The 24,546-nt window shown below is 33.3% G+C and overlaps 1 protein-coding gene and 1 pseudogene across 2 annotated transcripts; both read left to right on the top strand.

Moving 5' to 3' along the window:
• Positions 1-6,490: 6,490 nt before the first annotated feature.
• On the top strand, positions 6,491-9,704 carry LOC110879419. Of its 2 annotated transcripts, none has more exons than XM_035977818.1 (2): positions 6,491-7,825; positions 8,356-9,704. In XM_035977818.1, exons 1-2 carry the CDS (start codon positions 6,991-6,993, stop codon positions 9,531-9,533), a joined length of 2,013 nt encoding a protein of 670 aa, XP_035833711.1. In that variant the 5' UTR covers positions 6,491-6,990; the 3' UTR covers positions 9,534-9,704. The 2 variants fall into 2 exon arrangements, with proteins under 2 accessions (XP_035833711.1, XP_021983567.1); XM_022127875.2 differs by having other exon boundaries at positions 6,601-7,825; positions 8,299-9,704.
• Positions 9,603-10,837, top strand: LOC118481820 (annotated as a pseudogene).
• Positions 10,838-24,546: the final 13,709 nt, after the last annotated feature.

Here is a 24,546-nt window from a genome sequence, read left to right as displayed (position 1 = left end):
TTTTCTTTTGCTGACAAGTTGACAAGTGCTCGCTGACAATTGGTTAGTTGCTTTTCTTTTTTTTTTTTTTTTTTAAATGATTGAATGGGGCATTATTATGGGGCATTATACCACTACACCACTTTTGCTATAATGCCCCCTTGCTGACTAGGACGCCACATGGCGCAAAACGCCCCATGGTGGGGGCATTATAGTGTATAACCACTACACATGGTCTTACAGTGTGAAAATGATGTGAAACACACATTTAAAAACCATCGCAGTTTTAGTGGCATACCCACAACCAATGGTAGGGGTAGCGGCCCTCATTGAAAAAAATAATAATGTTATACGTATGTTAAAATCCCAAGACCCGCACCCCCTCATAAAATTTTGTAATCACCACCCTTAAACTTTTGAAACTGACCCTCATAAAATTTTTAGACCGACCTCTAAGACTTTATAACTTTTTAAACATAAATCTAATATAAACACTACATAGCATTTATCAATATAACTTATGGACTTTACAAATTACAAATAGGTCTAAATGTTAATTTTCTTTATTAACGGGCTTTAGTTGCTCTAGAAATAGGCACGAATGTCAAAATAATAACATTAGGCTCTTACCCATGTAAAATTTGAAACTTACTAAAATAGGGGAAAAAAGAATGAAGCTGGGAAAAGGAAAAACAGCGTCCGAACCTGAGACCCTTCGCCGATCATCCCTCTTCGTCGGCCGCCAATTACCCTAATTCTGGTCGGATTCCCACCATAGATAATGTTTCTTTCCACCATATCACTTATTTGACTGTTTTGTTGTTTTAATTTATTTGATGTTTTCTTTTGTTGTTTCTTTACAAGTTATGACTTATGAATTTTAGATTTAAAACATTGTTTGTAGTTTGTATGAGTACTTGAGTAGACGAGTAGTTAATGTAGATTAGAATCAAGATTTAAAACTAGGGGTTGAAACATTATTTGTATGATCACATGAGAATCAAAGTAAATTGGTTAGAAGCAGTGTTGTAAAAATCGCGACTAGGCAGCGACTAGTCGGCGATTAATCGTTAGTCGGCCAATACCTGAGTAATTTTTCGTTAATCAGTTCATTAATCGCTAGTCGGGCTAGTCAGGCCTAGTCGGACAGCCAAAAATCGGCTATTCCGGCAAGATTCGGCAAAAAACCTGTATATTCCGGCCAAAACCTCTAAATTCTGGCCAGTTTTCAACCAAACCTTGTGAATTCCAACAATTAATCTAGTATGCTTAAAAATGAGTTGGGTAAGAGTTAAAACCTAGCTACTTAAAATATTTACCGATAAAAATGTGTATAAATATACATAAAATTGAAAAATTACATATAAAAAACTCGATCCGATTAATCCCAAGTAGTCGCTAGTTCCCACCTCACCGGCCGACTAGCGACTAGCGAGTTCTCCAACCTTGGTTAGAAGTTAAATTATAAATTGGTTACCTGAGATGTGTTGATATGGACCAACCTGCCACTTAAGTGGCGAAGTTTGAAAATTTCCATCAAGGGGAGGGGTCGGAAGTCATTGGACCTAATTTCTTTTTTCTATCGTTTTGTTTCGAGGTGATATGGTCGGGTCGGACATCGGTGATTTGATCCGGGTCGGGTCAAACATTAATATCAAATAAAAAATGTTCTCAAACATTAAAAAGTAAACACTGTTTAAAACAATTGAACAAGACACCAAAACATTAAAAAGGAGAGGAACGTGGGTACCCGGTTTAGCTGGATGAAGAATTATTCTTCAAGCTTTATTGATACACTCCTAATGATGTGTAAGCTAGTCTTACTTGCTCCCTTATATTAACTGGATATTTCTACATTCCAAGTTGCTTAGCGGGATCTCTTTCTAGACTACTAACATCCACTTCATTGATGTTAATCGGATTTTGAGGAATATCATGCTTTTGTTAAATGTTTTAATTTGTTTCATTAATCGGTTCGCTTGTTGAAGCTTTTTAACGTTTAATCTCATTGTTCTCATTATCAATTCCCTCCACTTGTTCTTCATTCTTTCTTTTCAAAAAAGAAGTTATGTTTTTATACTTCCGCATAGCATAATCTAATAACACAACAAGTTAACAAATCACGCTAAATTTCAAGCTCTAATTTCTATCTAAATCACATTAAGATTAAACAAATAAAAATAGACATAATTACATAAAGATTCAACAAGTTTAGGACAAGAATTCGGCCCCAATTTCACGCCTAATGTCAACCTAAATCACATATATTGCAGCCCTAGTTAAACCTAAAGATTAAAAACACATACCTTATGAAGATTGAAGAAGAATCACTCGAAGTCAAACAAGCAGCGCAACCCCTGCGTCTGATCGAATACTTAGGAGCAGCGATTTTTCCCCTTCTGTTCGCAGTTCCTTGCATCTGGTCGTATACCCACTGAGCGAATTTGGGTTTTATTTAATAAGGTGAGCTTTCTATTTGGGCTATAATTATTTGGGCAATTGGGCTATAAACAATACATTCTTCCAAAAATGTTTACAAATACAATTTTTGGGCCCAAATAGAATTATTTGGGCTATATAAATATTTTATTTGAGCTATATAAGTAATTTTTTTTTATAAAACCCGGGAGTCGAAAACGTATATACCTAAAAAATTCTATACGAAACGTACATACATAACACTACTGAGCGAAAAGTTCGGAAGGGTCGGACACCCCGACCCCTTGAAAACTGCACCCCTGCACTTAATCATGTCATCCTTTCTATTTTGCATTGTTTCACGTTGCTTTTGTTTCTGCATCTTTAGTTTGTTTTGTTGCATGTTTTCCTTCAATTAAGGAAGAGAGTGGGGGTGTGCTTCCATGATCTCCATGTAGATTAATATTTTGTACATGTTTCAATATGAATGAAGATAAAAGATAAAATACAAATACTTTTCTTTTGAACGGTAAATTTCTTTTAAATTATGTGATTTATGAAACTTGAACTCAAGACCTCTCCCTTTCAAAATGTTTAAAGGCACTACCTTTACCAATGGACCACCACCCCATTGGTAAATACAGATACTTTTATCGTACGAAAAAGGTGAACAAGTAAATAAAGCGAGGTAACATTTTCGTAATTATTCTATTCGAAGAGTAATTATCAAAATTACTCTACAAATGATCTTTGTAGGGGGATTTTGAATTGTATATTGTTTGGTAAACTTTCAATGTAATTATGTCTGTTATGTTTTTTTTTTTTTTTTTTATAAACTAGTATAGTAATTATGATGCACTTGTAGAATAATTCTATTTGACTAGTTGTAGAGCAGTTTAAAATTACCCTACAAAATCATTTGTAGAGTAATTATGATACACTACAAAATTACCCTACGAGATCATTTGAAGAGTAGTTGTTATAATTACTATACGAGTAGAATAGCTAAGAAAATGTCACCGTCAATTTTTCTACTTTTCCATGCTATTCGTATATTTTGTATGATAAGACTGTTTGTACGCGAACTTAACTCTATGAACGAAGTCATCAGAAAGTTTGATCTATTATTCGCTCTCAATTTCTTCTCAAGCTTCTCTATTATTTCTTGGTTGTTCGATTATCTGTTCAAACCACATCATCATGTATCCATATGAATTTAACTATAAGTTTTAGACCAAAATATATGGAAGAAATTAAAAGTAATACATAATTCGTTATTCTTTATCCAAATACAATTATTCTTTATCCAAATACAAATAAAGCATAATCTATACTATATAATAAAAGAAACCACTTTTGGGACACTTGTCATCATACTAGAGCATCTCTTATAGATAATTATAATTTTAATTTAATCTTTTCTAATTAGTTATAGATAACTTTCCTATTAAATATTATTTAGTTTAATATATATTATGGATAATTATTATTTAGTTTAATCTTTTCTTCTCATTTATAATATTATTTAGAGAAAATTATGATTTTGGCCCCTGTAGTTATATCACTTTTACACTTTTAGCTCAAATTTTTTTTTTAACATCTGAGCCCCCAACGTCTTTTTTTCTAACCCTTTTGGCCCCTAACACTAACCTCATCCATTAAATGTTAGGGGGCAAAAGGGTTAAAAAAAGACATTAGGGGCCAAAAAGGTTAGGAAAAAAAGATGTTGGGGGCTTAGATGTTAAAAAAATCTTTTTTTTTGGGCTAAAATGGTAAAAGTGATATAACCACGGGGCTAAAATCGTAATTTTATTTTTTGATGTATAAAATTAGATTTACTCAATTCGTACAATACACGAGATTTTTTAAGGATATATATATTTTTTATTATTTAGTAAAGAAAATTACATTTATTCAAACCGTGTAATACGCATATTTTTAAAGATGTAATTTTTTTATTATTTGGTATATAAAATTACATTTATTCAACCCGTGTAATTAATGGGGTTTTTAAAAGATGTATTATTTTATTATTTGGTAAACAATATTACATTTATTCAACTCGTGTAATACATGTGGTTTTAAAAATATAACTTTTTTTATTTTGTATATAAAATTACATTTATTCAACCTGTACAATATTGTTCTTATAGATATAACTTTTTATTCTTTAATATATGAAATTATATTTATTCAACTCGTGCAATAAATAAGGTTTTTAAATATATATTATTTTATTTTAGTATATAAAATTTATTTATTTAACCCGTGTAATACACGGGGTTATAATCTAGTTCTTTATATAAATATAAAAGAAAAGTAAAATTCTTTATACAACTATAAGATAAAGAATGATGTTCTTTGCTTTGATTCTTTAGTTAGGTATATTTGAAAGATAAAAAATGATGTTCTTTGCTTTGATTCTTTAGCTAGGTATATTTGAAATAAGGTTGGTCCTTACCCACTATATATAGTATTCAAGGTCTAAGTCACATGTACTATAAAATCATGAACAATCATTTATAATCATCAATTATCAAGGTACACATTTATTTATTCTTCATATCTTTTATTGTTACAAGTAGGGGTGTAAATAAGTCCAAAGGCTCGAGTGCTACTCGTTATCGGCTCGGTTAAAAGCTCGAACGAGCCGAGTTTTAACGAGCCCGGGCCTAAAATAGAGCTCGTTTAGTTATCGAGCCCGAGCTCGAGCCAGAAATACAAAGCTCGGTCAGACTCGCGAGCCTAAATGAGCCAAAATAAAAATTTATTTATTTTATATATAATATAATAATAATGATGATAACACTTGCGAGCCGAGCTGTAGCCGAACCTTGGCTCGTTTAAGCGAAATTAAAGCGAGCTCGAGCTGAGTTTTTAGCTCGTCTGAGGTAGTTCTTAAAATAGTTCGAGCCGAGTCGAGTTGAGCTCGAGCTTTGGGTTTTACTCGCGAGCCGAGCTCGAGCTCAAATAAGTAGGCTCAAACCGAGCCGAGCTCGAGCTTCATAAAAACATGACGAGCTCGAGCCCAATCGAGCTCGGGCTAAGCCTGACTCGTTTACGCCCCTAGTTACAAGTAACTTTTTAAAACACTATTTATGAATAAATACAAGTAACTTTTATAAAACACTATTTATGAATAATAAGGGTAAACTTGATTTCAACTAATCTCAAGTTTGATTTATTAAAAGAGCTCAAGCTCAAGATGGACTTATTTCACCAACTTGAATAGCATAATATATATATATATGGTAAGGATAGTGTAAAAAGGGCCTAAGGTGTGAGAAGTGTATTATAACCATGGTTGCAAAAGTCGCTAGGCGCTCCCTAGTCGGTCGACCGGGGAGTTGAGAGTACTCGGTCTACGCGGAGAGTACTCGGGGAGTACTCGGACATGTTAAATTATAAAGAAATTACTTTTTGGAGATTAAATATATGTCAAATAACACAAATTTACTAATATTTATAACAAAATACATGAAAATGATATTCATTCTAGGAATAGAAATTATGTTATATTATTATTTAAGTCAAACTAGGCATGAGTTAACCTACAGATCCAATTCGGGCCGAGGTTGACCGTGTTTGACCGACTCTCTGAGTAATTAGGCGGAGCCAAAGAAAGTCGCCTCGGCAGCCTGCCTTGTAGCGACTACTCGGGGAATACTCGACCTTGGAAACCTTGTTTTACAACCATGATTATAACACTATGTATAATACTATATAACACCATATAAACACCGTATTACAATATGTAACACCATAAAATACCATATAACACTATGCAACAATATATATCATTATATAACAAATATAACACTATACATCTATCATAGACATGCCATCAGACAAACTATAGTGTTATATATGTTATATAATGTTATATAGTGTTACATAGTGTTATATGGTATTATATGGTGTTACATATTGTTATACGGTGTTTATATGGTTTTATATAGTATTATATATAGTGTTATAATATACTTCTCACACTTTGAGCACTTTTTACAGGATCCTCTACCTATATATATATATATATATATATATATATATTATTTAAGTTTTTATAATTACTTTTGTTTAAATATTTAATTTATATATGTGTGTTCATTGTATTAATTTTAAGTCGTGAACCGCATAACCTGATAAGCATAATGTATCGAATATAATCATATAGTGAGAGAAAAATAGAGCAATCTAAAAGGGCATGGTACGTGTCACATTTAATACAATACATATGAGTTTATACACGGTTCTTGGTGTCTACTTAAATTTACTCATGTATTGAATATCAATCCAGAAATATATATCTTTGCACATTATTTAATTACTTTATCATAATTATAAATATAATAATATTCTTTACTAAAATATATATTTATCATATAATGTCGCCTAAATCGTCAACATACTCAAACATGGTATATGAAGCCCGTGCTAGTTTAATCTCAGTATGATTCAAGATTTTAACATGTTTATCATGAATAGTTCACGAATGACTCGCCTAGTTCACACATTTTATTTATTATTTCTAGATTTTCATTATACTTTTTTATATATATTGTATGTTACACTTGCAAGTAATCAAACACCATGACTAGTAAAATGAAAGAAAGAAACGCGGAAGTTGATGTAATGGGCCTAACCGTAAAAGAGCTTCAACATGAGCATCCACTCACGCTGGTAGATTTGCAACTGATGCATCGAGACTACATAGAAGACGATGATGAGTATGATGACAATGATTTGATCACGACGCAAAACTTCCACTGCACATGTAACAGGTGTGGTAGACGAATCGACTGGTACCACCGTTATTACTATAAGTGTAGCATGTTGTCGTGTGATTACTCCCTCCACAAATTTTGTGAAGAGATTCCAACAACCTTAAAATTCCAATGTCACCCTTTTCATACTCTTATCCTTGAAAGAACAACAAATGATGAGAAATGTCGTGCTTGTTTCAAAAATCATCGAGATGGCATTGGTTATCATTGTTCAACATGTAATTATGGAATCGATCTACTTTGTGCCACCTTTGTGGAGCAACATACGATCCATCACCCTAGCCACCCACACCCATTAATCTCTGTTACTGTTGAACCTATTTTGAGCAAGTGTTTTGCATGTGGGAAGAAACATGAAGGGCATTTCTATCATTGCACAACTTGTTTTAACTTCTCAATAAATTCTTATTGTCTTTCCCTTCCTATAAAGTTATCACTTCAAACTCAACATTTTAACCACCGTCACTTGCTCACCCTTTCATATTCGTTTTTGGATCAACTATATGATTGCGAATGTAGGATTTGTGGTGTGGAGTTAGAAGATGAACATATGATTTACAAGTGCAGTAGATGCATGTACTATGTTCACCCAGATTGTGCAACGCAAAGGATAAAACCTTTCATGTCTATCTTCTTACCTGGTAAATCTCCAAACATAAGGTTGTATATATGACACTTCACTAATGTCCTTTTTTTATAAATGGGTAAATTTTAAAGATTGTGATTACGTGGGTTTTTTGTTTGTGATTTTTTTCACAAAAGGGTATGCCACAATGGTACAGTCTAAGACTCACATCTCCATAAAAAAATATTTTTACAATCTAAAACGTAAACATTTGCAAAGAGATATGAGTCATCTAAACTAAATCTACTTCATTGAAACCAATTTTTCATGTCGGTAAAAATCTCACATAAGTTCGTGTGAGCCTTTTCAGTGTCCACAATTTAGGGTTTTTTTATTAGTTTTATACAGTTTGGTTTTTAATCTATTGTCGCCAAATAACTTATATTTAAATTAATTAAACATACTACAAATTTTCATTATTTTTAATAATCCGTAAAGATTTTGTATAGTGTGATCACAATTTATTAAATTTCGATGTTTCTGGCTTAGGAAAAACAATAAAGAATTTTCAAGAAGTTGATCATCCCGACCTTTTTCACTTGCCAGTGGTTGATGAATCATACATCTTGTCACATCAATTTAAAGGAGAAACTTCTGAAAAGGGCACCCTCATGCGTGGTGATCATCCGTTAGTCCTTATACATGACGAAATAAATAAATATACAACCACCTCTCTCCACGATCCAATGAAGAGGATTAAGTTATTATGCAACGCTTGTTCAAAACCAATTGCAAAAATACCATTTTATAAAAGCTCCAAAGAGGATGACTTTGTTCTCCACGATTGGTGCACCCGGCTACCCAAGACGCTAAGAAGCCATTCGGCTCACCCAGAACATCCACTTTGGCGTAGTCGATTAGAATATACAGGTTCTGCAGTCAAATGTAGGATTTGTGGATTGCCTTGCAATGGGTTTTATTATCGTTGCGTAGTGTGTGATTACAGGATTGATGTTAATTGCGCATTTATGCCTAAAGAAATTACACATGAAGCACAAGCGGATCACTTGCTTACAAGAATAGAATCAAGCCGTAGCGGTGTATCTAAGAAGGAATGTCGTGCATGTCGTGTAAGTATAGGTGAAAGTGAGACTTATTTTAAATGTAATGCCTGTGATTTCTATTTGGACTGCCAGTGTGCTTTGCAATTGCCTAAAACAATTATGCATAAGTTTGACAAGCACCCCCTGCAACTGAGCTATGCACCGATTGAGGACCACAAAAGTCAATACTTCTGTGAAGTTTGTGAGGAGGAGCTTGATCCTGGAAAGTGGTTCTATCATTGTGCAGAGTGTGCACAATCCGTTCACTCGGCATGTGCTCCATTAATACTTCAGTCTGAACAAGGTGTTAATTCTTTCTATTTAGAAGGTGTTTATAAGTTCATTAACATCAAGTTTGGGCATGTTGAAAAACGACATTTTCACCAACATCCTGTGTCACTTGCTCCGGGCACTGAGAATGATGGTTTATGCCATGAGTGCGGAAGCAAATTGCAATCCGAGATGATCTGGAAGTGCTTACATTGTAACTTTGCTTGCCATTGTTACCATGAGCTTACATCATTACTCGACCCCTTTTTGGGCCAAAGATTAATTTATATACTTGGGGAAAACAAGCGTGTGATAAAGCAACATAGACCTCAAACAAGCTTAGAATTTTATCCAAGTGAAATGATGAGACCAGAGACCCGTCATTGGAAGGTTGATGATGATATCCAATAAGTCTTATCGCCATATCATCGGTTTCACCAGTTGAATGTAAGGGATTACTGTATCAGTGATTGATGTACCATGAGTTTATTTGTATTTTGTAATATTTCGGTTATTTGTATATATTCCAATTTCCATTCAATCAATGGTTATGTAATTTTTATATAGAGTCCTTTCAATCAATGGTTGTGTAATTTTTATATATATATTTCTTTCATTCAATTGAATAGTCATTGGTTTGGGGTCATTGGTTTGGGGTCATTGGTAAACTTTGAGAGAGCTTGAGGTTGCTACAAATTGGTTTTCAGATGAGAATGTGATTGGTGAAGGTGGTTATGGGATTGTTTATTCTGGTATTTTGGCTGATAATACTATGGTTGCTGTTAAAAATTTGCTTAACAACAGGTTTGTAGTTGATATCAGTTGTATAATTTGGATACCTGTTAAGAATCCTTGTTTATGAGTATGTAAACAATGGGAACTTAGAGCAATGTCTTCATAGAGATGTTGGACCGATTCGTGGCTAATCCGTATGAACATTGTACTTGGAACAGCTAAAGGCTACTTCCAGGCAATCCAAATATGAATTTATGTTAATGAAATTGTCGCACGAGTAATTTTAAACCTTGATGTGAACTGTATAGGTTGACGTATCTGCACGAAGGACTCGAGCCCAAAGTTGTTCACCGAGGTGGCGAGGTCTTAAATGATGTCATATATTACATATGTAAGTAATATATATGAGTTAATGATATTCTTAAATTTGCTTATTAGATATGTTGCTACCAAATATGCCCGCATGGTGACGTTGAATGAAAGAAGTGATGTTTACAGCTTTGGGATTCTTATAATGGAGATTATTAGCGGTAGAACCCTGTAGATTATAGCCGCCTCCGGATGAGGTTAGCCTGGCCGCTTTTGTGTGAAATTGAGTGGAGAGACACTTTGTAGGTGAATCTTGTGGATTGGCTTAAAACGATGGTAACAAACAGGAAGGCGGAGGGGGTTTTGGATCCTAAATTACACGAAAAACCATCTTCAAGAGCTTTGAAGCGGGGCCTACAAGTAGCGTTACGCTGCGTGGATCCATGTACTCAAAAGAGGCCTAAAATGGGTCATGTGATTCATATGCTCGAGGCTGATGATTTTCCATTTAGAGATATAAGTTTGTGTGTTAAAACTTGTATATTTGGGTGCATTTTTCAATGGTATGTTGTACAGGAACATAGAGGGAGCGGTTGATGGAGAAGAGATACGTCGAGTCTGGTGACAGTAGCGGTTATGAGAGCAGTAGGGCCAGTCAACGGGATGTCTAATTAGCGTTTTGATTTGGAAGCTTAGTTATGTAGATATTGTGGTTCATTCTTTCAATTTGTGTAATTTATCCGTTTTAAGTTCTACTAGTTCGTAGTGCCAATTTGCGAGTTTTATGGTTTTCCGCCTGTGTTTGTTTGATCATCATGGACGAAAAATGAGAACTAAATTAGGCCCTTTTAATCTATTATAGTAGCTCTTTTTTCATCAAATTAGCTGGATCGAGAGTTGCTACCATTGATGTTAGGGTGTGCGTAAGTTGGGTTTTTTTATCAAACCGAAGCAAGACCAAAGTTTCAATTTTTCAGTTTAGTAAATTACGTTTTTGGCTTCTGTGGTTATATTACTTTTACTATATTAGCCCAAAATAAGAATTTTTAATATATCTGCCCCCATGGTTTCTATAACTAACCATTTTGGCCCCTAACTCTAGAGATCATGGGGGCCAAAATGGTTAGTTATAGAGACTATGGGGGCTAAAATGGTTAGACTTAGGGGCCAAAATGGTTAGTTATAGAGACCATGGGGGCAGATATGTTAAAAATTCTTAGTTTGGGCTAATATAGTAAAAGTGATATAACCACAGGGGCCAAAAACGTAATTTACTCTTTTCAGTTTTAAAAAAACGATCGGTTTGTTTTTCAGTTCTTTGGTTTGGTTGTAGATCCGTATTCCATTCTATATTTGGGCTTGAAATATATGAGCTTGAAAGAAATGGTCCAAAATAGTGACTGGTTTAAAAGTTTTGGCCCAAAATATTAGATTTGGCCATAAATCCAATAAACAAAATTCAAAACTAGTAAGGTTTGGTTCGGTTCGGGTTTAGAGTTCAGGAGTTTAGTTTAAAACTTAGGCGAGGCATAACCAAAACCGAACTGTAATTTTTGGTTTTAAGTAAATAAAGATAACCAAACCCATCATTTTTTTGTTCGCTCACTTGACTTTTTACTCACCCTAATTGCTATTATGTCAAATGTTTGATAGATAAGGGTGGAGGAGTGATCGTTTTCAGGACTCTCATCCTCAGCATTCTCTAAGATGGTAACACATTAGCGTCATATCAACTTTTCCTATTTTGTGTATAAACTAGTGAAATGCCCATCATTTGCATCCCTAACCATCCTTCAACTTTTTTTATTTTTACTTATTTACAGATAAAGCATTTACAGTAAATAAATTCTATAAAATAAACTAGCTTATATAAATAAAAGTCTTACAAGGCTAAAAAACAAAAAAAAAAAACATTGGAATAAACTAGCTTATAAAAATAAAAATCTTACGAGGATAAAAAAACAAGAACATCGGAATAATCTTTAACTAATCTCCATACCATCATATGGGCAAACCACATGCCAGTTATCAAATGGTATTGGCCGTTAGCCGTGTTAAAAAAGTCGGTTTCACATGTTTCTGTTCTTACTTCATCGTAGATGACACAAAACCTAGTCAAGTTCTGTCTCAAATCTCTCCACCTTGAGTTAAGTTGGTGGTATGAACGATATGATATTCATCTCGTTGCATTAGGATGCGAAACCCACGTCCAAAAACATTGGCAGTTTGCGAGTTAACTAAATAAAATAATTAAAAACTAAAAAAAGTGATAAAACATGATATAATAAACATTACATGTATCAACATTCTCCGAAATAGCGGCCTACGAAGACGCTAAAGCCACTTCCTCAATCATAGTCCTCAATGTGTTAATTTTAAATTAAATTTTTAAACACTAGTCATTGGAACCTAATATCATAGTCCTCGCTCGGTAATCAATCCCCATGGAAAGCTCATTTGGCAAATTGGCCCGCACCGTAAGGGGTGGGGCAACATTCAAGGAGGGGCAATGTCCCCGTGCAGCACCATGAGGTCACACTACGGATGAGCATTTGGTACTGGGTACCGATGTTGAATTTTCCGTACCGATTTTTTTTTGTACCGGTACTCACTTTTTGGCATTTTCAGTATCGGTACCAGTTCAGCACGGTACCGGTAAAATACCAAATTATACCTTCAAATACCGGTACCGTATCGAATATTTTGGTATCGGTACCCAGTTTTGACAAATTTCGGTACCAGTATTTTCGGTACCGATACCACATTCATCCCTAGGTCATAATGGCCATGTCATCCCGCCCCTCATGCACTCACCTCACCCTAACTATTGGATGGTAACCAATAAAACATGTGATGCTATTGCTAACTATTGGACAATTAATTTTAATCGGGGGAACCGTCCCTGAACTCTCCATACATCCGATTAAAATGTAAAGACCACATTGGACGCACATCTCCCTCTACATTACTTGCGATATCAGAATGCATGGTCCCCGCATAAGCCTGAGTTAATAACATCTTAAACAAATCTGTAATTCAACTATAACATTATCTTGTTAGGTTAAACGTACCCCGTGACTTATAATGGAATGTATAAACTAGTTAGTACTCCTATTCAAGAGATAGATTACCAATCAAACCCACATAAGCCAATTCCATGATATCTATAACTTTCAAGACTTTGAAATAGAAAATTTGATAAATGAAACTCTACCAACCATCTCTAGTGTGATAATCTTGTTTGTATAAAGACGTGCAAACCCATTATGCATGCAAAGACCACATCGTGCAAATATATAGAGACACAAGTACAAAACCCAAGTTTAAGTCATATTCAATAAAGCATAAAAGTACTTAAGAATTCAAATACACAACTAAAACAAACTTCAAACATTAAATATAAGCATCAAGATTCATATAAACCAAAGAGATACAAGAAGTTTAACCAACACTGGCCATTACATGGATATTAACTCTTGGTGGATTAACCATGGCGTGGTTGCATTGAACAACCAAAGGCACGTGTGATGTTGATTAGAATGTCTTGAATCTAAGAAAGACGACCTACGGGTGATAGAATAAAGTAGATGAAGAACCTTAAAAGGTCTTCCCTAGAGTGGTGATATGTGTTGGTGGATTTTGGGATAGATGCTTCAAATGGGAAGGGAACCCATCTATATATAGGGTTAATCAGGGCATGCGCACAACCGTATATAGCCACACACAGTCATGCACAGGGGCGGATCCAGGGGTGTTTTGGGGGTTCCCGGGAACCCCCTCGATTTGGAAAAAATAGTGGAAATCTCGTATGATTTGGAAAAAATTAGTAAGAATCTACTAAAAGGAACCTGGTAAAAAAAATGTTCTTGGATCCACCACTGGTCATGCAAGGTCAACTGTATCCTTCCCGTGCTTGTACTTTACTCAGAGTTAGTCGACACGACCATGCAAGCCGTACACACATGGATGCTCGGTCATGTCCGTACTTTTCTTGTGTACATGCCAGTACATCCCGTACATGCATGGGTGTGTCTATACTTTTCTTGCCGGAAAAGGCATGCACTCTTGTCGACCCAACCTTACTGGATGGAGTTGTTCTTCTAAGGTCATCTTTTGGGAGAAACGGCCGTACAATGCCTTGCACAACCGTGCTTAGGCTAATTGTTCGATTTTTCTTTGTTTTTTCGGTTTTCGCTCATTTTCTACAGATTAGCAAAATCCAACTGAAATTCACAAAGAATGATATTAAGTGATAAATTTCATGAAAATTAATCAAAAGATGCCAAATGTGGGGGTAAATATGTATGATTTCTATGTATAATTATCAATGATCATATCTATACTCATGCAACTTTCATCACCCATTCAAAATCAAAGCAACTTCCAATGGCTAGCGAGACCTTTGCCAGGGGCAATGCCCCCCTTCGAATCTCCCCAGTCTAGGGGGTTTGCCTAGTGCCTACTAGAACCCAGGGGTTCCTAGGTGTTAGAAATCCAAATAGTCTTGAACGAGCATGCACTCTAGACCTCCCAACTCATATAACTGTGTATTCAAATTTCACATTGGTCCAACTAAACTAAAATGGCTTGATGACACCCTAAAATAACCAACATCACATATTGTCACTACCAGTAACTCTACTGACGCCGCCAACAACACCACTGCTTCCGCCACTACTGCCGCCGCTACTTCCACCACAGCCAATGCCACCAAAGCCACCTCAAACATTGTTGCGGACCACCACCATTGTCTCTGGCACCATCGTCATTAGCAACCATACAAACAATAATTGGTAAACCCGGTACGTCTCAACTCATTTTTACCCAAACTTATTTGGCTAGTTTCCTAAAGTAATGTTTTTAACTCGAACTCAATTAAACATGAAATCATTTTCCCCACAGTTTCATCACTCATTGTTCATAGAAAAAAATGTGGTTCTCACTGGGTCCCCGTGGGGGACAAGGTGCATAGCAAAAATAAGTTGAAAGGGACGAGGATGGTGAGGTGAAACAAATGTACACATCCATAAGCACAAGAGACAAGTGTTGCACGAGCCAAAAATAGTAGACCAGTGTACATTTTCCAAAACGGATTGAAGCATTTAGTTGGATCCAGCTTAAGTAACAGGCAACTTGTCGATGACTTTATAGCCTAGTGCCATCTTAGGGGTGTGATAAGACTTTGGGACCAATAGGTCCTGGGTTCGATTCCCACAGGGGGGTTCCTATATTTATTGGGTTTCCTCCTGAATTAGTGTATATCCATTATACCAAGTGGAGATGGATATGATCGGGTGATTCCGCTAGTGGCACGATAATACTTCAGTGATCCGTCAGTGATCCAAATTTACCGTTAAAAAAAAGTAACATGCAACTCTTTTGACTCTTATTTATATTTATTGACATATTATTTAAATATTTAATGTGGCAAACTTATAAATGTAATAATTGGTACCTTCAATTGAATATGAAAGTGTTCTATGTTTATAAATTAAAATGTGTAATCTTTTATTAGTTCACAATTTGCATAACTTTAACAAAGCACTAGCCAAGTTTAGGTGGTCGATCAAGTATACATAATGTCTATTTTGAGAAAGTTATAGTGTTAATTAATTTATATACCGAGTTAGATATTATATGTATAGGTTTATTTAACTTGTATTGAAGATGTACGTTTAGAAACATTAAGTAAACATAATTATTTTCTGAACAAATCAATTTCAAATCAAATTAAAGGTAAACTTGATAAGAGTATCCCAATGGAATCTCTATATTGACCACATCAACAAAATTTGAGGAATATTTTTATGTTTCTCATATTTTTTTACTCCACTTTGTGCTCTAAAATAGCGATGATATTATTTCATATCTTTGTTACTTATCATTGTAATTTGTGAGTGAAGGAAAAAAGAAAAGGGAATAAAATAGTAATGTATAAATATTAGGAAAATTGGTATTTAATAAACCAACCTTTAACCAGTTGGTAAATAATAATCCAACCTTCAAAATTGGTAAATAATAATCCCACCTATCAACATGTTGGTACTCAATGAACTTCCGTTAATTTTTTTTAACTGAAGTTAGTTTTTATGTTTTATTTATTACACAAACAGTCCCTGTAGTTGTAATTTACTAGTTTTAACTATTTTATGAAACAAAAAAACCACTCGAAAATCCTCATTTTCCTCGATTTGAGGTTTATAAAATAGTTAAAACTAGTAAATTACAACTACAGGGACTGTTTGTGTAATAAATAAAACTTAAAAACTAACTTCAGTTAAAAAAAATTAACGGAAGTTCATTGAGTACCAACATGTTGATAGGTAGGATTATTATATACCAATTCTGTAGGTTGGATTATTATTTACCAACTGGTTAAAGGTTGGTTTATTAAATACCAATTTTCCTAAATATTATATAAACTAGGTTAAAACCCCGTATATTACACGGGTTGCATAAATAAAATTTTATATAATAAATAATAAAAAGATATATTTTTAAATAAACTCATGTATCGCACATGTTGATTAAAATATAATGTCATATTTTTACAAACAATTATCAAGAATTATCTTTTAAAAAATGAACATTGTTGTACTATTTATTTATTATAGATTTATCTTTTAAAAATAAATTTTAAGGGTGAAGGGAGTGGTTAAACATTTGGAATAGGTAAACTCTCAAATCACCCAATCAAACAGTGTCACGTCATTTTACCTATTTTATTTACCTATTGCTCAAAAACGTTGATAGTGGTTTACCTATATATATTGGATTAGGTAAACTATTATTTAAAAAAAACATAAACAAAATAAACCATCCAATCATTGCTCAAACCTTCACCTTCCCCTAATCGGTAAAGCTTCACCGATTCATGACCCTTCCCGAGTGGTAAACACCTTAGGCGGCGGTGTTACCGCTCGGTAAACTCGTTTACCGACCAAGTTTGACGCCCACTCCGTTCACCCTAATCGCATTGGCAACTTTATCCCACCCTACATCAGCCGGTGTGTGTCTATATGTCTGAGTGTACTATTTACTTATTATAACATTTTACTTTGTTAAATATGTATTCTTAACAAATTTTTTGTTTAAAATTATTATTTAATATAATCATAATAATAAAAATAAACGGTTATATTCTTATCTAATTTTTTTGTTTAGAATTATTATTATTATTATTATTATTATTATTATTTAATATGATCATAATAAAAACAAATGTTTATCCTTATCTAAATATTTATTTTTACCTAATATTTTTTAAAAATTAAAATTATTATTATTATTATTAATATGAGAAATAAATAAGAAAATAAGGTTAGAAAGCACCAGGAAGTGACAAGTGTCCAAAAAAGTTTTTCATTTATTAGTATAGGAAGATGAATAGAAGTAAATATAGAAAACGAGATATAGAATGATTTTAAATTAATAACAAAATTTAGAGAATTATAAAGATATAAACAAAAATCCAACTGATAAATAAAGAAAACCAACAAACCACCATAATATTAGTTACAACCACTCATTTTTCATTATAAGCAGTTTTTTTATATCACGCGTTGCGACGAAACCGAGTAAATTATAATGTAAAACAGACGTGATTTGAAAATAAAGCATGTTGTTTAGAAAGTCAAACCACTAGAACGATTTAGTTTATCATCGTACCGTTTTATGATACCGAATAAATACTTTATTTTTAGGATAATCTCGTTTTAACAAAACTTATAACGAAATGTCAGGGAAAGAAATCAAGCACAAATACGTACTTAAGTTTTTAGAAAAAAAAAAGTTATAAACGTAACTTATTAAAAAGTATCAAATTAAGCGATAAGTTAATATATTTAAAAAACAATTATTAAAAAAAGGTAAAGAAAATATATGTTTTATAAAAAAAATATTTTATTAAAAGTAAATATAATAATAAACTATTTTAATATATTAAATAATAAAAAAACTATATATTATTATAAAAATAAAATTACTATTTATCATCACTTGAAATCAATATAAATATATATATATATATATAATACTTAAGTTTTTAGAAAAAAGTTATAAACGTAACTTATTAAAAAAAGTATCAAAGTAATCGATAAGTTAATATATTTAAAAAAACAATTATTAGAAAAGGTAAAGAAAATATATGTTTTATAAAAAAGAAAAATATTTTATTAATAGTAAATATAATAATAAACTATTATAATATATTAAATAATAAAAAAACTATATATTATTATAAAAATAAAATTACTATTTATCATCACTCGAAATCAATATATATATACAATACTTATGTTTTTAGAAAAAAGTTATAAACGTAACTTATTAAAAAGGTATCAAATTAATCGATAAGTTAATATATTTAAAAAAACAATTATTAAAAAAAGGTAAAGGAAATATATGTTTTATAAAAAAGAAAAAAAATTATTAAAAGTAAATATAATAATAAACTATTATAATATATTAAATAATAAAAACTATATATTATTATAAAAATAAAATTACTATTTATCATCTCTCGAAATCAATATATATATATATAGGGTAAGGATAGTGTAAAAAGGGCCTAAAGTGTGAGAAGTGTATTATAACACTATATATAACACTATATAATACCATATAAACACCGTATAACACTATGTAACACCATATAACACAATATAACACTATGTAACACTATATGACACTATATAACAATATATAACACTATACATCTATCTTAGACATGCTATCAGACAAACTATAGTGTTATATTGTTAGATAACGTTATATAGTGTTACATAGTGTTATATGGTATTATATGGTGTTACATATTGTTATACGGTGTTTATATGGTGTTATATAGTATTATATATAGTGTTATAACACACTTCTCATACTTTGGACACTTTTTACAGGATCCTCTACATATATATATATATATATAGGGAGAAGATCATGAGAGAACCACCTCTTATTGTGAGAACCGCGAGAACCAATGTGAACACACCAAAAATGCCTAAAAATAGCTAAAAATCACACAAATTTTTTTTTTTAATTTTTTAATATTTTTTATAAAAAAATCGCTACTTTTCGAAGCCAAAAAAAATTTTTTTTAATTTTAAAAAAAAAAATTTTTTTGGCTTCTAAAAGTAGCGATTTTAACATAAAAATATTAAAAAATTCAAAAAAAATTATTTAGATTTTTTTTTTTTTGATTTTTTTAGATTTTTTTTAGATTTTTTTAGATTTTTTGGGGGTTTAGTTTTTAGCATTTTAGCTTGGGGGGTGGGGGGGGGGGGTTTAGGTTTTTGGGGGGTGGGGGAGGGGGGTTTAGGTTTTTTTTTTTTGGGGGGGGGGGGGGGTTAGGTTTTTTTTAGGTTTTTTTAGCTATTTTAGGTTGTGTTCACATTGGTTCTCAAGGTTCTCACAATAAGGGTGGTTCTCGCATGAGCCCCTCCATATATATATATATATATATATATATATATATATATGGGAAGGTTCATTAGGGAAAACTAAAAAAGTGGGGAACAGCGGGAAACCGACTCAAACGAACTCCGATTGGACTCATTCCAGCGGCGTTGGAACCGGCTCGTCGAACCCTAACTAAGATCTCTAACCCTAAACCCTAAATCCTAACTCTTAAACTCTAAACCCTAAAGATAAAAAATAAGGCTAAAATCTAAGCTAAACCGTAAAATTTAAACTATATACCCTAAAAGCTAAACCCTAAAGGCTAACCTTAAAGCTAAACCCTAAAGCTAAACCATAAACCCTAAAACTAAACCCTAGAGCTAAACCCTAAAAGCCAAACACTAATATATTTATGGTTTAGGGGTTATGATTTAGGGTTTAGGGTTAAAAGATCATAGTTAGGGTTCGACGAGCCGGTTCCAACGCCGCTATGATGAGTCCAATCGAAGTTCGTTTGAGTCGGTTCCCCACTGTTCTCCACTTTTAGTGTTCCCCAATTCTCACACTATATATATATATATATATATATATATATATATATATATATATATATATATATATATCGATCATGAGAAAACTAGTTTAAATGAGAAAACCAAAAAACTAACTAAAAAAGCTTAAAAAAAACATACCAATTTTTTTTTACAAATTTTTATAAAAAAATCGCTAGTTTTTATGCATGGGAAAAAATTTCAAAAAAAAAATAAAAAAAAATTTCGTTGTATTACACATGTGCACTATTACGGATATAGTGTACATGTGTAGTACACATATAATGCACATGTGCAGTACAACAATTTTTTTTTTTTGAAAATTTTTTTATATATAAAAAATTGTAAAAAAAAATTGGTATATTTTTTAGCTTTTTTTAGGCTTTTTAGTTAGTTTTTTAGTTTTGTCATTTAGATGTAGTTTTCTCATGATCCTCTTCTAATATATATATATATATATATATATATATATATATATATATATATATATAAAACTAGGGTGGTGGGAGTGTTGAAGGTTCAATCCCTTCATCCCTGAAACTTACCAATAAAATTATGTCATTTCATTTTAACCCATTTGAACTATTTCTAACTACTTCCTCTTAGCCAACTCAAGGGTTAAACTCTTACAATGTGTTTGGTTCACGTAATATTTTGAATTGGATTTGGAACTTAAACATTACAATTAGGGTTGTAAACGAAACGAACGTTCAGCGAACAGTTCGTGAACCGTTCGGCAGGAAGTTCGTTTATGTTCGTTCGTTTAATAAACGAACGAACATGAACAAGAAATTCCGTTCGATTAGTTAAATGAACGAACATGAACAAATATCTCGTTCGTTCAATTGTGTTCGTGAACGTGCGGTAAGGTGTTCGTGAACATTCGTTCATTTGCGTTCGTTTATGTTCGTATGTTCGTGTTTTAATTAAAGATTTTTATACTTTCATATATTTTATCTATACTTTTTATACTATTAAACTTTTATTTATATCATTACCCTAACAATTAAACTAGAAAGCCCTCTTTCACCTTGTTTATGCACCATTTCCCTTTCTTTTCTCATTATTTACATCGACAAATGTGATCTACCTTCGTTCCACAATAAGGGATTGAAGTTCTAGTGCTACTCTCTGGGCCATCCACCTTTATCCCTCATCGCGTTCGCCAAATTTATTTGTGTTCGCTTGTGTTCGTGAACCGTTCGGGAACACTCTCATTTCCTTAATGAACGAACACGAACATAAAATCTCGTTCGATAAGTGTTCATGAACCGTTCGTGAACACATTTATTTCCTTAACAAACGAACACGAACAAGGCCTCGTTCGTGTTCGTTAGGTTGGTTTACAGCCCTAATTTACAATAGAAAATGGAAATTGTTGAAATTGAAATCTCAATTCCATTTTTGATGTGTTTGGTTGTCAAATGAATTGGAATCTATCACCCCAGCCCCCACCACCCCTGGTTCGGGTCGGCACGGTACAGGTCAAAAACGATTCAGGAAGAAAAGCTTCGGGACGAAACGGTGCGGGTCGGAACGGTTCGGTTCACAATGTATGGGTCAGAACAGTTCGGATCAGAATGGTACCGGTTGAAACGTTTCGGATCGAAATGGTACAGTTCAGAATAGTTTGGGCCAAAACATATCGGGTTGAAACGGTTCGGGTCGGAACGGTTGGGCTCAAAACGATTTGGATCAAAATGATACGATGTCAATAGGTTGAAGATTTGAATGAATTTACTTGAATTCATTCACATGTAGGAAGGATTTTGAATTCCTTTAGTTAAAGGAATTCATATTCCTTTAGTTAAAGGAATTCATGTCTAATTGCAATTCTAATTACTTTGTCAATCAAACACATGAAGATTGGAATTGAGATCCTAATTCTAACAAATTATGTAAACTAAACATCTTAAAGGTGCAATTTAGATTCCATTAAATCCCAATAAATTCCAGCGAACCAAATGAACCCTTTTAATTTATTTTTTATTAATTTAAATATAAAATCAAATTATTATATACTACAATAAATTATTTAAATTTAAGTAACTGCACAAATGTTCCTTGTAGCCAAAATGAAGTAAAAAACGTAAATAGCTCTGCTGGTTATAAAAAGGGCATTTAATTCATTTTATTTAAATTTGACAGAAAACTTAACGAGCGTTAGTATCAAACATTGATACAAAAATAAAACCCCACCCCAACATGTCACTTTAATCCCTTATTACCCAACGTTATTACTTTTGATAAACCACATGAACTAATTGTACCATTAAATGTAATAACTGAACCAAATTAGAGTAAACTGGAACTTGCGTCCCAATGCTTTTTGTACATAGTCAACTTGAGTCCTCACTTTGATTTTTTTTTTTTTGTTACACTATACCCCTTCCTAATATCGATAGTATTTTCCATTAAATGGCTAACAGCTAGGGGCAAAATGGTCTTTTTCCCCATAAAATCAAACCCTAAACACTATTTCATTCTTCATTTGATTTCAAATCCGATTGCGTCCCTCGTATGATATCTTACTTAACGCATAACCCATTGACGTCGACTTGTTAATTTGCTGAAACCTCTTATTGCGCCTGTCTCTGGTGAAGGATCGCAGCCTCGATGTAACGTCCTACAGGATTATGGTACAGTGGATTAGGGTTCAGAATTCGGTGTAAATCAATAAAATACATATAAGTATATAACACCAAATAATTGAGATCAGGGAATTGCTATTTGTCATGCACTCATGCAAAAATGCCATCTTCACACTTCAATCTTGATCTATAAATTTTAATATATACATATGCATCAAATATTTTAATGATAAAAAAACGAAGGAGAAAACTAACCTTTACTCATATTATTTGATTCATAAAGATCAGAATTCAAAATTGCGATTCAAGAGTCAATGTAACTTTTAGTATTCTGGTAATTTGATTGCGATTCAACAGGAGGGAGGGAGTTCAATCATGCAACTGTTTTTTTAAGTTAGGTTTAACAATTGAATTCACTAATTGGATACGGCGTATAATAGTTATTGGGTTATAAAAGTTAGGCAAATATGGGCTTTTTGATGACTGAAAGCTTACTATATAAAAAATACCTAATTCTGCTTAATTTTTAAATTATAAATTTGTTTATTATGTAAAATGATGTGCACAAAATGCAACATATAAATTACATCAATCGTGGCATAAAACTAACCCTTTTTTAGTACTAATGTTGGAAAAAGTGTGCTTTTGTCTTCCTTTTGTATTTTCAGGATTAAATGAGCTCAAATGAACAAAAGAAGCAAAAATGCAGCTAAAACTAACATAAATACAAGAAAATGAACAAACGTGGCATGCCCGACCTCACGACAGTATCTTCCCAAGCAAAACAAGAAGACAGAAGCCTGAACACGCCACGTGCTCAGTGAGCACGGGGGCGTGCCCAAGTGTCAGCAGAAAAGACAGTGATAGAAGCTTCTATTGCCCACCACGGGGCCGTGCTCAGCGGACACGGGGTCGTGGTCAACTATAAGATTCGCGAAATCCAGGCAAATCTTGATAGTACAGATATGCTTCTGCACATGGGGTCGTGCTCAGCGGACACGGGGGCGTGGTCACTAATGCAGACAAAAATGCATTTAATGAAGAAAAGAGAGTAGGATGGGCACGGGGCCGTGCCTGAGCTTCTGTTCAGCCTATAAATAGGAGTGCTTGGATCTCTTGCAACTCATCCCTTGGCACACCACCTCTCTCACACTTCACCCACCACCCACCACCATCAGAACACCATCATCCACCACCATCATCCATTGTCCATCATAGAGTGTGTGAGTCATCTCGGGATCCAAGATTGATCGTAAGAGTTCTTGACAATCAAAGGTCATGTTTGCCTAAGTCTCTTACATCACTTGGTGAAGACAAGTGTTTAGTGTAATATTTTTTATTTTTAATCTTTTGCACTTTTTAATTGGTTTTGTATTAATGACTTTAATTACTAGTTTCTTATGTTGAAGGTGATTCTTCCTTATCGTTTGTCCGTGGTGTCTTGGCATTATTTTACTGTCTATATAAAATAAAAGATTTTCACCATTCATATCTCCACGGTCTATATGGAGGTATGTTGGCTACCTGGTCGGGGGTTAAGGGAACGGTTTGGTAAGAGTCTTGTCATTGTTCAGTGTATAGATCCTGCAAAGGACCTGGGTCAAATTTAGTAGGACCTCCTTCAATACCCAACGGTATTGGATGGTGGGGGTCCAAACTCTTTGATCCCCTCATAAGTTAATCTACTATTAAAACTTTAACCCGGCTACTTAGGACTGTATCCCTGCTGACTCAAACTACTTAGTCGAGGGTAACGTCATCTTCAAAAGAGGGGCCTACCACATTATGCATTAATAACTTAATTAATTATCTTTCAATAATCCGACCCTTTAGGATTGT

Source organism: Helianthus annuus, chromosome 9, assembly GCF_002127325.2.
Source record: "Helianthus annuus cultivar XRQ/B chromosome 9, HanXRQr2.0-SUNRISE, whole genome shotgun sequence".
In the NCBI taxonomy this organism is placed as follows: Eukaryota; Viridiplantae; Streptophyta; class Magnoliopsida; order Asterales; family Asteraceae; genus Helianthus; species Helianthus annuus.
This window is presented reverse-complemented; position numbering and strand designations above follow the sequence as displayed.

What these genes read in the sequence shown, in the direction of transcription:
- LOC110879419 (XM_022127875.2), top strand. Translation starts at nt 6,991, where the DNA reads ATGACTAGTAAAATGAAAGAAAGAAACGCGGAAGTTGATGTAATGGGC. An exon ending in CATGTCTATCTTCTTACCTG is followed by an intron (nt 7,826 to 8,298) that starts GTAAATCTCCAA and finishes TTTCTGGCTTAG; the next exon opens with GAAAAACAATAAAGAATTTT.